The 15,917-nt window shown below is 37.1% G+C and overlaps 1 protein-coding gene across 1 annotated transcript; it reads left to right on the top strand.

Moving 5' to 3' along the window:
• Positions 1-642: 642 nt before the first annotated feature.
• LOC128211855 (ADP-ribosylhydrolase ARH3-like) lies at positions 643-9,763 on the top strand. The gene is made up of 7 exons (XM_052916952.1): positions 643-790; positions 2,401-2,578; positions 2,861-3,077; positions 4,255-4,463; positions 5,135-5,379; positions 7,743-7,825; positions 8,817-9,763. The coding sequence occupies exons 1-7, from the start codon at positions 646-648 to the stop codon at positions 9,048-9,050; spliced, it is 1,311 nt and encodes a 436-aa protein (XP_052772912.1). The 5' UTR covers positions 643-645; the 3' UTR covers positions 9,051-9,763.
• The last annotated feature ends 6,154 nt before the right edge of the window (positions 9,764-15,917 follow it).

Here is a 15,917-nt window from a genome sequence, read left to right as displayed (position 1 = left end):
AGATTTCAGTTTTGCATGTTGCCAATAATTGTACTACGATTTCATTAAAAAAATAGTTCCGTAGTAAATATGCCCCGCCCCTTAGTATTATTGCGCCCAATGACAGGACAGAAGTATCGAACAAACGCACGTGATATCGATGGGAAATGCCATTGCACTTTATACAGAAATAAAGTGCAATTGATAAACAACAACCATCGTTAAGGAATGAAGTGTGAATGTAAATATTTGCCAGTATATGGCAATGGAACTTGCCATTGATTTATCATTCTTCTCATTTCAGGTCAGATCCAGCATAGGCCATAGACTGCTTCATTGAAAGAGTAGCAAAGGCAGCAGTTGCCTTGGGACATATTGCTTAATTCAAGTAATTATGTCCACGGCTATTTGTACATGTATATAGCTACACATGTAGGTTTAAAAGTATCTTTTTTTTCTTTTGCCTGCAACATTTTTCAGTATTATTTTCGTCTTGTACCATCCTATTCCATGGAGTGCACTAAATCAGACTATCTTAACGGTCTGGAACACCTTTGTTAAACTCAATTATTTACATAATTTTGCTGGGACGCATTTAAATTGTATTGATGTACCGATTGGTAAACTAGTTGTATGTAGCCTGAGCCGCATTTTACACTTTTCAATATGGCAGCCTCCAAACTAACAAAGTTTCAAGGCAGTCTAGTTGGAGCTGTTTTAGGCGATTGTATCGGTGCATTGTTTGAAGGCGAATGGTTCAACAAAATAGAAATGAACAAGATACTGAAAGAAGTGGCCAAAATAGAGCATGGTATATTAATAATTATTTATAACGAGATAACAAAAAATCCAGGAATGCAATTCCAGTATCACTTAGACGCTCATTAAGGGATACTGGTACTGGACTTACTAGACATTCATTACGGGATTGTTTTTGTATTTCTTTAGACCTTGCGGGCAAGGATAACCCGTGATAGTGCAAGCACTTATTGCCATTGGGGTCCTTTGTTTTTGCTGAAACGACAGCACACTGAAGAGACAGTGGTGGGATTGTAGTGCAAGTGCACTATCTGACCTAAGGTGCTGACGTCACTGGTCTGTGAGCACATCTCGGGGAGTTGGAGATCAGCTGTTGAAGAAGCAAGACGTACTTTGATATATTGCTTAATAAAGACCTCACGTGTTCTTTCCCTAAAGTTAATGGTAAGCTAGGTTTGGTCTAAGTAATAATAGGGAATACTTTAGGATTCAAGAATGGCCGGGTGCGATACCCTAGCTCTTTTTCGAAGAGACCACTGGGTTACAACTTTCCTGGGTTAAACGAGTTCTGAGTACACTAGGTTTCCAATCAATACCCTTTAAATGCCAAGCGCCAGGCAAGGGAGCTACTTGTACCAACTTTAAACGTCTTTCGGTATGATGTGGCCAGGGATGGAACCTAAGACCTCCTGGCCAGTAGGCGGAAGCCTTAACAGTTAACCACCAAGCCATGTATGCCATATCTGGACTTACCAAAATACAATCAATTACAGAAATATGTGACATGAATTTCACTAAATGTGCCAGTTAGTGTTATCTCCCCAACCATGAAAATCTCTGGCTGTGCCAGAGGTAGATTTGTTTCTCCAGAGAGGTAGATTTTACAGATTTGTTGGCGCGTATTTCTTGTGTAGTAGTTTTTGCGTGCGTTTAATCAACACTTAATATAATATTTTGTAATTACATATCTCCTTTTCCCCAAAACTTTACATTATTTTCCCAATTTGATTAATGTAGATTATGTTAATAAACAAAAAACAATTAATTTTTTGAAATTTAAACAAAATCTTGACAATACTTACTCTTTCATGTTGTAGCTTTATGTATGCATAAAAAAGTAAGAACATGTATATTTACCATTATATTTGCTATTTTGGTCTGATTTGAATCTATTCAATTTTAATTTCAAATATTTGCATGCATTTCATTGATTATCAAGAATTAAAAGTTATATCATCATACTTAGTATGAAGTCACAAAATAAATGAAAAGCTCTCATTTACTACCGCACTATCTTTAGTTTGACTTAAACTGATTTATTTTACATCAATTGCGAAACAAGTTATGACAACAGTAAATTAATCACTCTTGTTGGTACGATGGTACACCAGAGTGTGATTTTGTGTACTGAGGAGACTTGACTCACTGGAGTACCCAGAAAAAACCCACTTGTCTGGCTTGGTGACCATGAACCGAGCTCATTATCCCAGGCTGGGAATCTTGCCTGGGTCACCTATCTTTATAATTGTCAATGAGTTCTTTGTAAACTATTTACCGATAGTCTTTTTGGCAATGAGACATCAATCCACCTAAAATATGATTTTGGTTTCTGATCTGCTTATTTGCTGAAAATGCCATTTTAAATTTATTTCTCAATTTTAGCTAAAAGCAGCCAGACAGGTCAAGAAAATTCTCCAAAAAAAGGTCATGATGATTCCTTGCCGGCGAAGAAGAAGAGAAAGGGGGAGTATAGTTTCACGGATGATACAGCAATGGCCCGAAGTGTCGCCAAGTCTCTAATACAGCACAACCAGCTCAACGCAAAACACCTGGCACAAAGGTATGAACTACTTTCATGAGTGTAACGTTGTAGAATTAAAAAATTGGTATCAATTCATATTCACTAAACAGTGATTGTAATTAGACTTTTAAATAAACAATTGCTTGGCATAAAAATGTCTGCAAGCTCAGCTTTAAAAAGTCCAGAATTTGAGCAAGCCCAGATAGCATTTTACTTGTTATCATGAAAATGATGAAAAATTGAATGATTTGTTACAGTCATACTCAGTCACAAACATGTAATTCATTTCCTTTTACTTAATTTATATTTATTCACTGGAAGGTTCACAGAGGAATACATGAGGGAACCTTTCCGTGGCTACGGTGGCAGTGTAGCGACTGTTTTCCACGGCCTTCAAGAACAGGAGTACAGTGATGTGTACCAGCCGGCCAGCCAGCAATTTGAAGGAAAGGGCTCCTATGGAAATGGTGGAGCAATGAGAATTGTTCCTGCAGCACTGTTTGCATGTAGGAAAGGATACACCTTTGAACAATTAGCAGTAAATATGTGCTCTTCATATACAATTGAGCAGTCGCCAAGGCAACTACTGCAATTCGTTGAGAACATTTGGCGAGGTTTTTCAGTTAATCCATTTGATAATGCAACCATGTGCTTTTATTTGTTTATTAAATATATTCCTATTATAAGTCAACTGACATTTGGCAACTGGTCAGGTCAACTCATTTTTGATTGACAATTGGCACTTGGTCAGGTCATCTGATTGTTTGATTGACAATTGACAACTGGTCAGGTCAACTGATTGTTTGATTGACAATTGGCAACTGGTCAGGTCAACTCATTTTTTGATTGACAATTGGCTCTTGGTCAGGTCATCTGATTGTTTGATTGACAATTGGCACTTGGTCAGGTCATCTGATTGTTTGATTGACAATTGGCTCTTGGTCAGGTCGTCTGATTGTTTGATTGACAATTGGCAACTGGTCAATTATTTTACTTAGAAACCTTTCTTAGTTGTAGTATGTCACATGTATTGATTTACTTAGTTACATTAATTACTCATAATATTGTACATGTTAGGTTTGAAGTAAATTGACGATTGTATTGAGACCAGAAAACATAACTTGAAAGAAGTTATATCTTTTAAGCTTGTCTGTTTGTCAAAAGAAAAGAGGTATTGTGATTGCCCTGGTGTCATTGTTGGTGTCAGTGTTCTAAACCTTGGGAGTTTCAACCAGGTTTTTTAGTTGTCCAGTTAGAATAGTGGTTAGCACACTCACTTCTCACCTAGGAGACCCTGGTTTGATTCCCGGCCTTGGGGCATGTGAGTTTGGTTTGTGTTCACCAAGCCCGACAAGTGGGTGTTTTCTGGGTAATCTGGTCTCCCCCGCAATACAAGGCCACATTCTTACATAACTTCATGCCAATAGTAGTGCTTAATATAATGTTGGTATAACTGTTTTTACAATTGTTTTATAAATAAATTTAAAGCACTAGATTTTATCAAGGACAGGGTGCTGCCAAAGATGGACACTTTGCTAAAGAGAGAAAATGGCACATTGTTTCAGGCTGTGAAGATTTTGAACAGCGAAAAAGTGCAAAAACTATTAATAAAAAAAGATTAAACTCTGTTACAAATTTACTGTCTTTTCATCTGACTGTCAACTTAAAGCATTTTATTTTCATTGCCAGTAACAGAATACTCATTATTGCTTCAGGACCTCACTGAGAAGATAACTCGGTTGACACATTCCCATCCACAAGCCATACAAGGTGCAGTATTGCAGAGCTATGCTGTATACCTGGCATTGGTCAGCGACAAACTAGATGTTGACACCTTTATTGACAGTCTTATCAGCAAAATGAAACCACTAGAAGAGAGAATGAGGGGGACTTTGGGTGATGGCTCAGATACTGGGGCTGAAAGGTATAATAAAATTAATTAATCAATTTGAAAACTATGTGATTCTGGTGGATGGCTCAGATTCAGGGATTAGAGGTATAATTATTGAAAACTAAGTGAATGATTCAGCAAGCCATTGCACGCATGTAATTAGCTTGATTAAAATAAAAAAATATAACTTTATTGATTTCTCATTTTGTAATATACCACTTGTCCTTGAAGTGTCAGCATTTTTTGCTTGATTGAATACTGTTTGCAAATTTCCTTAGCAAAACATGCTTGTTAATCGGTTAAACAAAGCGTGGTCACATGACAATGTTGTACAAAGCCATCAGTGCAACATAACTGCCATATTACCACTGTATTACCGCCATTTGTAATACCGCCAAAACTAGAACAGTCACAATCCACATTTCAAAAAGTTTAATGTTGCATTTGAAGTCACCATGCCACATTTGCATTCGCAATTCGTCTGTTATGGGCTGTCAATCACATAAGTGGCACACAAATATACATTTGATTTTAGTTTCAACGTTCAAGTTTTGTCTTGTGACACTCTGAAACTGATATGGTTCAAAAGGCAATCCTAGTTTCAGGCAGAGTTAAGGCACTATCAGTGTATCAAACTCCAAAAGGCTAGTGCCATTTGCAAACAATGAACCAATAACTCTGATTAAGCGAAATTAATTTTCCAGGGTTGATGGCAAGGCTGATAGCAATGTTAACGCTGATAATAAATCAGGAGAGACCTCGGCAGTATCAGGGGAAACAAACATGGATTCCAGTAGTACATCAATAGACACGGGCCAGCAATCAGGGGAGGCTACTGTAGGGGTAGGGGAGGTAACTAGCCTTCCCTACTGCCAGAAGCTGGAGAAAGTGAGGGAGTTTGTCAAGAGGCAAGAACAACCGCCCGTGGAGGAGATCACGCAGGAGCTGGGTAATTAAATACTTGATGTTATTACCTTTATATGGTCTATGTGCCAAGAACTACATGTCGATTTGGTCAGCTTTGTTTTAGTTCTGCCAGAACTGGGCTTTTCTTGGATACTGAATAGGTGTTTTTGGTCATGTGACCAGCCTTGAAATGTTGATCTGACACCCCCTATGGGAGATGAGTGACAAATTTCAAATTATTGAATGACTATACAATTCAAATTATGTCATATCAAAACAGCCAAAATGAAATATCAAAACAGCCAAAATGAAATAATTATTTGGAACAAAATAATATTTTAAAATTACTTGAACCCTGTTTACCGTAAATGACTGGGTATAAGACGATAGGGGGTATTAGACGCAGGGAAAAAAATCTGTGAAAAATCCGAGAAAAAAACTTTTAATCTATGTTTTTGGTTAAAAGACGCATAGAAAAAATGTCAAAATCGTCCGGCATTTTCAGCCACCATGTTTGTTGACAGTGACAAAAAAAAATATTTTCGTGAAAATGGCGATGGTTATCTTTAAAACCATACTGTCAAGAATGCAAAGTTATGTTAAGCAAAAAATATTTTGACAGTGCCCAACTTTGCTTTTTTATATGTAAGTTTGATTATTGTTTAATTCAATTTATTATTCAAAATAATATTGAATACCGTAATTCACAAGAGTTCGGACACAATAAATTAATTATTTTTTCTCTCTCCGAATACATAGAAATTTATCATTTTTACATTTTATTTACATGTTTGTTTAACCTGCCTTTTTTCTTCATGTTTGCTTTTTACCACTTATTAATTTATCCGTAGTAATCAATGGTAATAAACTTATTTATTACGCCTATAAGCCTATAAGTGTAAATCCTTCATGAAGTTAATTAAAACACCATTTTATACATGCACTGAATAAACACATTCTATCGGCTTCAGATCAAAGAGTCACACTGGGTGACGTCACATATCTTACAGTTATGCCCGCGAGGATCTCGTGGAGAGCATGGACATTGCTATGCAGGATTAATGTATAACTGTACGATTATTGCTTCATATAGTCTATAAGTGTGGTACAAGCTTGAAAGCTTATTGGCAGATCGTTTTACAAACATGCCATGTCGATGTTTTCTTAATCCCTTGATTGCCCTTGTTGTTTGTTTAATCCTCAAATAAATACATCACACTTCCTTTTCAACAGGCAATAAATCGTTTAGGATGGGTAGTAACTAATTAAATTGTCACAGTGGTGTATACGGTTAGGAAATCTAGCCAGGCAGTGTAAAGATAAAAGTCAATATTCTTCGTCTGTGAAACTTGGTAACTATGAAAGTTATGATAGATGTCCTTTGGGTGTCCGAAAATTAGGTACGCAAAATAAATTATTTTGGGAAATAACTATGGGTGTCCAAATATAAAATATTTTTGTTGAAATTATAAACGTCTTACGATATACCGTATCCCGATCTTCAACTGCCGTTTTAACCCGTATATACTCGATCAATATGACGCGAGAAACATCCCTTTCTACATAAATCTAAAACTCTCGTCTTGAAATTGACATCAGAAAAAAAGTTCAAAAAATTGTTACTGGGTATTATACGCAGGCATTTTTTTGCATCAAAATCTGAGGGAAAAAAGTGCGTCTAATACCCAGTCATTTACGGTAATCTGACCTTTTTTTACATCAACTGTGATTTCAAATTTATGCCCTTCATGAGGTCAACAAACAACATGCATCGGGATGATGTGTAACCGTTACCTAGCAAGACTCGTTACCGGCTATTGCATGTGTCCTTTGGTTGGATTTTTCCATCCACATTGGAAATACATGAAAAATTCTCCTTGTAGTTTCAATTATGTCATTACATTAGTTAATTAATCTGTTTCTACAATGATACTTTTCTGGAAATTGTAACAAGGAAATGTTCCATGTATGGTCCAAAAGGAAACCAGGGATACTCTAGCGATTCAAGATAACTGGGTGTTGAATCAAGTCATTGGAAATAGATTTTAAGATGAACAAGCCCAAATTCCAAAAGAAGCTATATGCTGTGCTTTATAAATCCCAGAATTACAGCAAGCCCTTAAAGCATTTTATTTTTATCCACGCATGAGGTTCCCTGAAAAGATAATTCAGAACATTAATTTAATAATCTGAATAGATTTGTTTGATAAACAGTAGTACATTGCAGACATCGCAACCATTGGTCGGACTGGTAAATTTGTCTTGGTTTGACTAAGATTGTAAGGGGTCCAGTCCGTTCAAGATGTTATTTTTGGACTGACAAAATTTTGTCAGACAAAATGACTGACTCTTTCTTTGCTTAAGCAGTGTCTGACATTGTACAAGTGTGTTTTCTGTGTTTTGCAGGTGTATATATAGCAGCCCTGGACTCAGTCCCGGCAGCCATCTACTGTTTTCTGCGAGCCATGAATCCCATCGATGAACTGCAGGTTGGTATGATTGTTCAAGGTTTGATCATGACTGATTGTCTCATTATATACATGATGATTAACTTCCGTCACAGAAACCATCTTATTTACAATGTATAATCCTTGTTATAAAGGTGTGTAAAGATCAGTTGTTCAGAATTCAAAACTAAAATATGAAATTGCTTCGAAACTGTTTATGTATTTATATATATATATATATATATATATATATATATATATATATATATATATATATATATATATAAAATAATACTATATTATTTCTTTTATGCTTTATGTGAAATATCATGTTATATTATACCTCACATAAATTTGTCCCTTCTTTTTATATATAATCCCGATCGGTCCGTATATCTCTGTATGGCTTAAGATCCTCAAACTTGGTGAGAGGTAAGGCATGACCAGTAGATGACCTAATTGATTTTGAGGTCAAAAGGTTAAAGGTCACAGTCATGGTAACCTTGAACCCCAAAAAAACTTGTCAGATTGTTAACTATAGTATCCTTGGTTCTACGGTCCTCAATCTTGTTAGGGAGGAAAGTAGTGACCAGCAGATGACCACCATCTTTTTTTGAGGTCAGTAGGTCGAAGTTTGCTGTCATGGTGACCTTGAACACTTGGACCTTGACTCAATATAAAGTGATCCTCAACCTTGGTAGAGTGTTTGGTCATTACCTTAAATTATCACACATAAATTTATTGCAAAATCGCTCATTTGCTGACACTAGAGTGGCACAGATGTTTATCTTGTGCTCTAATAATAGCAGTCAGGGGGCATTTGTCACGGGACTGTCGTAATTGATTTTGCTTTACTGTTTTTTCTATTCACCACCATTAATTTTCAGCAAATGGTCAAACATGATGTTATCTTTATAATAAAATGTATGATCTTCTCATCACTTCCTGTATATAATTGTTTTTATCTACCGGTGAAGGAATCATGCCAAAACATTTAGATATTAAAGTTAAAGAAAAACTTTTTTTCTTCCAGGACAGGAATGGGTTTGAGCGTACCCTGCTGTACAGCATATCCCACGGCGGGGACACAGACACAGTGGCTACAATGGCTGGGGCAATTGCTGGTGCATATTACGGGCTTGAAGCCCTGCCCTGGGCCTGGCAGAACTGCTCTGAGGGGGCCTCTGATGCCCTTCAAGATGCTGAACTGTTGTGGAAATTGCCGAACAATCCTGGGGCAGGAAAATCAACAAAAAAAGGGAAATGAAACTTCACGCAATTATAAGATTGACTTTGAGCTGTTGTGTTTTGCGAGAAACGAGACTTTGGCTGTTGTGATAAACCTCAATCATCATTGGAGGGGGGAAAAAACCACTACCATTCCTAAAAACATTTCAAAGTATTCAAATGAAATCAGACCACATGTTGCTAGAGACAATACACACACATGTTGAGCAAGGATCATTAACCTGGCATCAAATCATTTAGTTGTGCCCCTTTTTGACTGAAAGAAACATGAACAGACGAGCATAAGGGTTCGCTGTGCAGCTCTCTTGTTTTAAATTAAACATTGTTTTCATTAACATAAAATGAATGAAAATTATTTATAAATGTTTATATATTTTTATTGAAATAAAAGACAGTGCATTGCATATTAAAGCAAATTATCGACTTTTGCATATGTTTATTTTATATTTTTGAACAAGTAAAGAAATAACTTAGGTGCTTGAACGCTTCTTCTTGGGCACAAATGATAAATTTGTTCCAAAGAATTTCGTTTCACCTCCACCAGTATAAGATAAACATTCATATATTGAAAGCTTTCGTTTCAATTTTGACAGAAATTGCACAAATTGAAATCAGGTCTTGTTAAACGTTAAGATTATACGATATTTAAGTGGGTAAAAGTATCTTTAAATTTTTATGCTTCATATGCAGCCGAGTAGAAGATTCCCCAGCAATATGAGTCTGATTTTTCTCAGTTAATAGTTCACCATGTCTGCATCTTTGAGAATGGAATTTGATAAGATCAGGTATGTGGTACAATATCAAGTCAGTGATCTAATAACGAGCATATGACAAATATTGTAACATCAAGAAGTGTATATAAATATTGAGTTAATTTGTTTCACATTCAAAATGAACATTTTCAAATCAAATAAAATATGCAAAAACAAACATATTAAGCTCCTAGTTTTGAAAAAAGACACAAAAATACTCAGAAATAGTTTTTAAAAGTACTCAGAAATATGATTTCGAAAAAGCGATCGTAGGAGACGTTGATAATATGGCCCGTTGTCTTATTTATAAATTACGGTATAAAGACAGTTTGTTCGAAATCCTAGGCAGTGATACGCGAACAGTGGCCTGGTGTTTGACCTCGGTATTGATATTGATCCGACCCTGGTAAAAGATGAAGGGGTAATGGTGCCCGACCTACGCCCTATGGGTTCGAGCCATACCAGGGATTTTTGTGTTGAACTTATGAACATGGAAGTGATTCATATGTACATACAGCTGTGCCTTTATTAAAAAAGTACGATGTATGCTATAATTCCCGCGGTTATAAGGTTATTTAGCGGGCACGAACATCTGATACCAGACCTTGACACTAAAGGCCTAGTTTAAGCCTTCTAAAAGTGTCCCCCCCCAAAAAAAATAAAAAAATTCTGTTTAGTACACAACCTCTGTTTATTGATTCTAATCTACTTGCCTTGATCCCTCTTATCAGATCTCTGATCTGAGTATCCTACTCTGCAGATTTGTGACATCAGTGCAATTAGCAGGAGATGCACAGCAGGGGATTATCATGCTAAACATTCCTTAAACTAGGCCTTTAGGAAGCTCTGACGTGTGCAGACTAGCTCGCTTAAAGGCCTAGTTTAAGCCTTCTATAAGTGACACCCGCCCACAAAACCGTGTATTAGTACACAACCTCTGTTAATTGATCTTAATCTTATTGCCTAATTGGCTTATTAGATCTCCAATCGGAGTATCCTGCCTTGCAGTTTTCGATGTTTTATTATAAAAATGGCCATGAGCCAATAAACCAATACACAGGAAATTGGCCCCTACTGTGACATCAGTGCAACTAGCAGGAGATGCCGTCAGGGGGTTATCATGCCAAACATTCCTTAAACTAGGCCTTTAAGAAGCTTTGACGTGTGCAGACTAGCTCGCTTAACATTAACCCGGCTACATGTGATAAACCTGTGTGTCTCTAGGTCAGACCCGAACATGGGACGACTCGACAGACGGTAGAGCGACAGTTGCATGTATGATACTGTTCTCCATTCTGAGAGCCTTGAATTAGGATTGATTTAGATTGATGTATCCCATTCTGAGAGTCGATTTCAATTAATAATGTATTTAGGTAAGGCATAATGTATACAAGTACATTGTAAATGAGGTAAGTCATGACGTGGGTCACGTGATTAATGCATACAGTGGCAGTGCTGGTCCACGCAGTGCCAGGTTTCTTGGTGACAGTGCAGGTTGCCAAACAAGTTGTGACATTCCTCCGCCGTTTCGCACTGGTACGTGTCTAACGAGTTGTCTGCAAAAAAGGCAATGTCAAATTTCTGTCAGTCTGAGTTGGTATGAATACGAGTTAATATAACTGAACATAATCACAAGCTATGCTTACTTGACGGGGTCATACGTTCGAATCGGCACTGCGCTACTGCTATGAACAAACTTATCCACAAGAAGTCACTGTGCTTTACGCGCTTTTTTGCGTCTGAGATACACGTAAAACAGCAGGGGGTAACTTCGGGCTCTTCATCAGTATAAACGTGGTTCGGGAAGGATAATGTATTATCATATAAAAGTAATGGGGTCACCAAGCAACAACATTTAACTTAGTTGAGGTATCAGAGAACCAGCTAATTTGTCGGTATCAATACATGGCTGTGGTCGTTACGATCTTGAATCGTGAAGGTCAACAAAGGTCAACAGTGCCGATTACTCGCAGCACGTACTGCCCACCAATACTGAGCGAGTGAGTGTCAGAAGCCACTTGCAACTAAATGATAACAATCTTCATGACGTGCCACGGACGTCCGTGTCTATCCCAAGGAAATAGCATATTGGAAATGACAAGACGTCATACATGGATGTAGGCATTGATAAATAACAAAGACGCACATGATCCTCTTTCAACGCCCGTTCATATGGTTATAGTAACTTCAGTTTTGAAGAGATGGATCGATCGACCCCTAATTTGATCATTTGACCACCACGAGGTACAGATCATTGATGAATATATGCCTTTATACGCATTACAAATGAACGAATCGTCTCACCTCCCGCGGGGACACACGTGCAGAGATTGGTATTGCGTCCGCAGTCTATTTCCAGACCAGCCTTGCACGCCGTTAGTTTACAGTCACTGTCATGGTCGCAGTTCTCGGCGCTCACTAACACTGTGGATAATAAAAGTTTGGCATTGTATTCAACTGAACCTTGCATGATATTTGTAAGCGCACATGATGCCATTTATATAAATTGAATGGGACTCTTAAACGGATTTTTTTTTAATTGGTCATTTAATTCATTTCACTTGAAGAAACTGTAAGTGTATCTAATGGCTTGTGGGCTTCTACAAACACGATCAGGTTCTAAAAATCTTTCGGAGTTTCTGTTTTCTGTAAACACCACAGATTGTTGTGGATGACATAAGCCATTGTGAATGTTAATGTCTAAGTGTTAAGATGAGAGACAGATTATTGCACAAATACGTACAGCACTTAAGTCCATTATAATGTATATTAAAGCACACAAGTCTGTTATGCTGTGATTTTTTAGCATTTTTAAATGTCTCGATAAAGTACAACAGTTGGTAGATTATCTAATCTTCAATTGGTCTTGCAAACATTATATTAGTATTAATTAGATTTTCACATTTACGTCCAGAAATGTCTCAGCCGTAAAACGCATCACGCACAGCGTAAATAGATTATATGAGTCCTAATAAAGCTTGGTTTTTGTATTTGTGTGTGGGCCAATGACAATCAAGGATTTTTCAAATTTTCTGTTCATTAATTTAAGAAGATCGATTCTAACGAATGCACCAAAAACACTAAATAAGTTAGAGAACAATTTTGACGATCTACCGGAACTAATGTTACCTGGCTCGCCCTATTTTCTGTAGATCGTTAAAATTGAGCTCTAAGATTAACATATTCTTATTACTGTTGTGTTATAGTAAATCTGCTCTTCAATCAATTTCACGTGTTTTATATTTGATACGAGTGCATCAATTATACACAAATGCGCTATGATAATATTATGCACCAGTCAATTGTAACCACGCCCCCCGGTCCGGAGAATAGCGTGGACTTTGATTTTCGGTCCAGCCAAGCCCGGGTAAGATCCCCGTCCTGCGGGGACAAACTGCTTGTAAAATCCCCGCCAAATGCCCCCGCACCCCAGGGACTCTTAGTAAGGCCCATTCCCGGCAATATTTGGCGCAAAGACAAAACCGCATTAACCCGGCATTGCGGGGCCACCTGAAAGGTAAACACACGACCCATTTCCCCGGCTATCCCCGGTATACCCCAGACCTGGGGGGCGTGGTTACAATTGACTGGTGCATTAGTTCTATAAGCATTATCACTTACCGAAACATATGAGGATAATGGTTGTTTTGATCATGCTCGGTCTTCTCGTTGCAAATGTAAAATGGCTCGTTTGTTTTGTCAAGTTCAGTTTATAATATTAAGATAAGGACTTGTTTGTCTTAAAAGTCCACCAGAACAGCTGACATAAAGTACAGGTTTGTGATAATGTGCTGTCGGTCGTTCACAGCTGAATGTGTACTTTACCACACGATTGTTTAGCGATAGTATAGAGAAGTATTCTCCTCAATTGAAATAGCAGTATATGACATGACATATTTGCACCAAAGGGATGGTCAATTTGTAACATCCCAACAGCGGCTTCTGTCTAGACTGGTACCGTACGTTACTTTTGGGAGAAAAAAAACCCAAGGGTACCAGTCTACTTCTGTCAGTTTCAACACTTCAAAGAGTTTCGTTTGTCATCGCGCCGTATCTTGCTTCCGTTTTTTAAAGCTACCATATTGTGTATTAACATATGCAAACTGAACGTGTGTAGATGTTTGCGGTTATGAGCCCACCACTTAAGGCCCTTCAACATTGCAAAAATGGGGGAGGAGGGCCAAAAATTAAAATGTTTGACAAGTTCATGTTTAACATATTTTTGAGGAATAATCTTTATCATGAGTACAACCGAATTCCTTTGCAACATGTTTTGGGGAAATAAGGAGTTGAGCAAGTTTTACAAAAGAAGATTTTATCAGATTTTGGTTCAAAAAGCATTTGAACTTTTTCGGAAAAGTCTGTCGAAAATATAAATATTGTGTAAAAATGCTCAAGACTACCCATCAAACAATGTCTTGCGGGTTCTTGATGATAACTTTTCAAATAAGAAAGATATTCAAGAAATATAGTGCATTAAATTTATTTCCTGGTTACAAAAATGCAAATATCTTTCTTAAAATAGCTGCATTCACCAAAAAGCCGAAAGTCATTGTTGATCGAATAGTCATGTCTATTTCGATACAAATACATAGCAATTTTGCATAATGTAATTTCCGTAAAAAATGTAAATGCTTTTTGATTGAAACTCTGATTATATCTTATCCCATAAAAGGTGCTCAAATCCTTTTGAAACCTACACATGTGCAACGGATGTATGTATTATGCTTGCTAAATATTAAACCTCATAACATATTATGTATATATATAGTAAAAGAAGGTTTGACATAGTTATATTTCACTGAACGCACGCAACGCATTGTGTTGAATATCTGTCACGAGTCGTCATATAATACACTATAAATAGTTAAAGATACACTATTACTCCCAAATAAGATTTACCACAATAAAAACAATTATTAATTTACCAAAACTGGATGAATAAATGTCGAAAACATTGGTTTCTTATGAAGGCATTATGCGATTGCTATGTATTTGTATTGAAATAGACATGACTATCCGATCAACAATGACTTTCGGCTTTTTGGTGAATGCAGCTATTTTAAGAAAGATATTTGCATTTTTGTAACCAGGAAACCAGTATAGAACAGTCCGATTGCCTAATATGATTCCAAGCCGACGCATTGACGTTCGTGACGTACGTTTCTACCATTATAATACATCTCCTTAGGCCAAATAAAAAATAGGTGCGTTTCAGGTAACACTGCCAAAAAAAAGGGTAGGTAGGTCGGAATATTTTTTTAATTTTTTTTATATATTTTTGTGATATATTGATTTCAGTAACTGTTGACCCACACTGTAACAAAAATAAAAGTCATCAATTTTCAGGTTTATCAGCAGTTTTTAAACATCTTCCATGCTTCAAAGGAAACATGCTTTATTTGTCTGGTTAAATACTTTGACAATGATGGTTGGATTTCAACTAAGTTATGGTACACCACTCTGCTATTATTAAAGACTTTCCAGGAACGGTTTTACTTTTCTTTATGCACCCTTTTGCTTTCAATCACCCTCTGTAGTATGCTAAACTTCCTGTAACATAATTACATGGAGAGTGGGGCAGCAAATTTACCATATAAGCCATCAGCCAAGGAAACCTCATTGCTGTCAAGAGGACCTGGGGGTTCAGGTTTAAAGAACAAGTAACATGCAGGTTTTATTGCCAAAATTGCACTTAAGGCTGACATATCAATCCGAAAGTCAGTATCTGACACATTTGTATCTGACAAGAAAATATAGTTCAAGAATTGAAATATACCTGCCACACAAGCAAAAACTACCCGTAATTCACCTTACAGTTCAGACACTCTAAAAATTCAGACATCCATTATTATTTTCAAAAATAATTTATTTACGTACCTAATTTTTAGACACCCAAAGGACATCGATTATAACTTTTACAGTTACTAAGTCTCACAGACAAAGATTATAGATCTTTTTCCTTACAATGTATTTGCCTGGCTTGATTACCTTACCGTATACTGCACCAGTCACTTGTAACCACCACCACCCTGCCCCCCCCCCCCCCCCCCCCCCAGGTCCGGTGAATAGCTGGGACTTTGGACTTTCGGTCTAGCCAACCCCGGGTAAAATCCCCGTCCTGCGGGGACGAA

This window comes from Mya arenaria, chromosome 12, assembly GCF_026914265.1.
Source record: "Mya arenaria isolate MELC-2E11 chromosome 12, ASM2691426v1".
NCBI lineage: Eukaryota > Metazoa > Mollusca > Bivalvia > Myida > Myidae > Mya > Mya arenaria.
Note: the sequence above shows the minus strand (reverse complement) of the source record. Positions and strands in the feature narration are given on the sequence as shown.

What these genes read in the sequence shown, in the direction of transcription:
- LOC128211855 (XM_052916952.1), top strand. Translation starts at nt 646, where the DNA reads ATGGCAGCCTCCAAACTAACAAAGTTTCAAGGCAGTCTAGTTGGAGCT. An exon ending in TCAGATACTGGGGCTGAAAG is followed by an intron (nt 4,464 to 5,134) that starts GTATAATAAAAT and finishes TTAATTTTCCAG; the next exon opens with GGTTGATGGCAAGGCTGATA. An exon ending in ATCCCATCGATGAACTGCAG is followed by an intron (nt 7,826 to 8,816) that starts GTTGGTATGATT and finishes TTTTTCTTCCAG; the next exon opens with GACAGGAATGGGTTTGAGCG.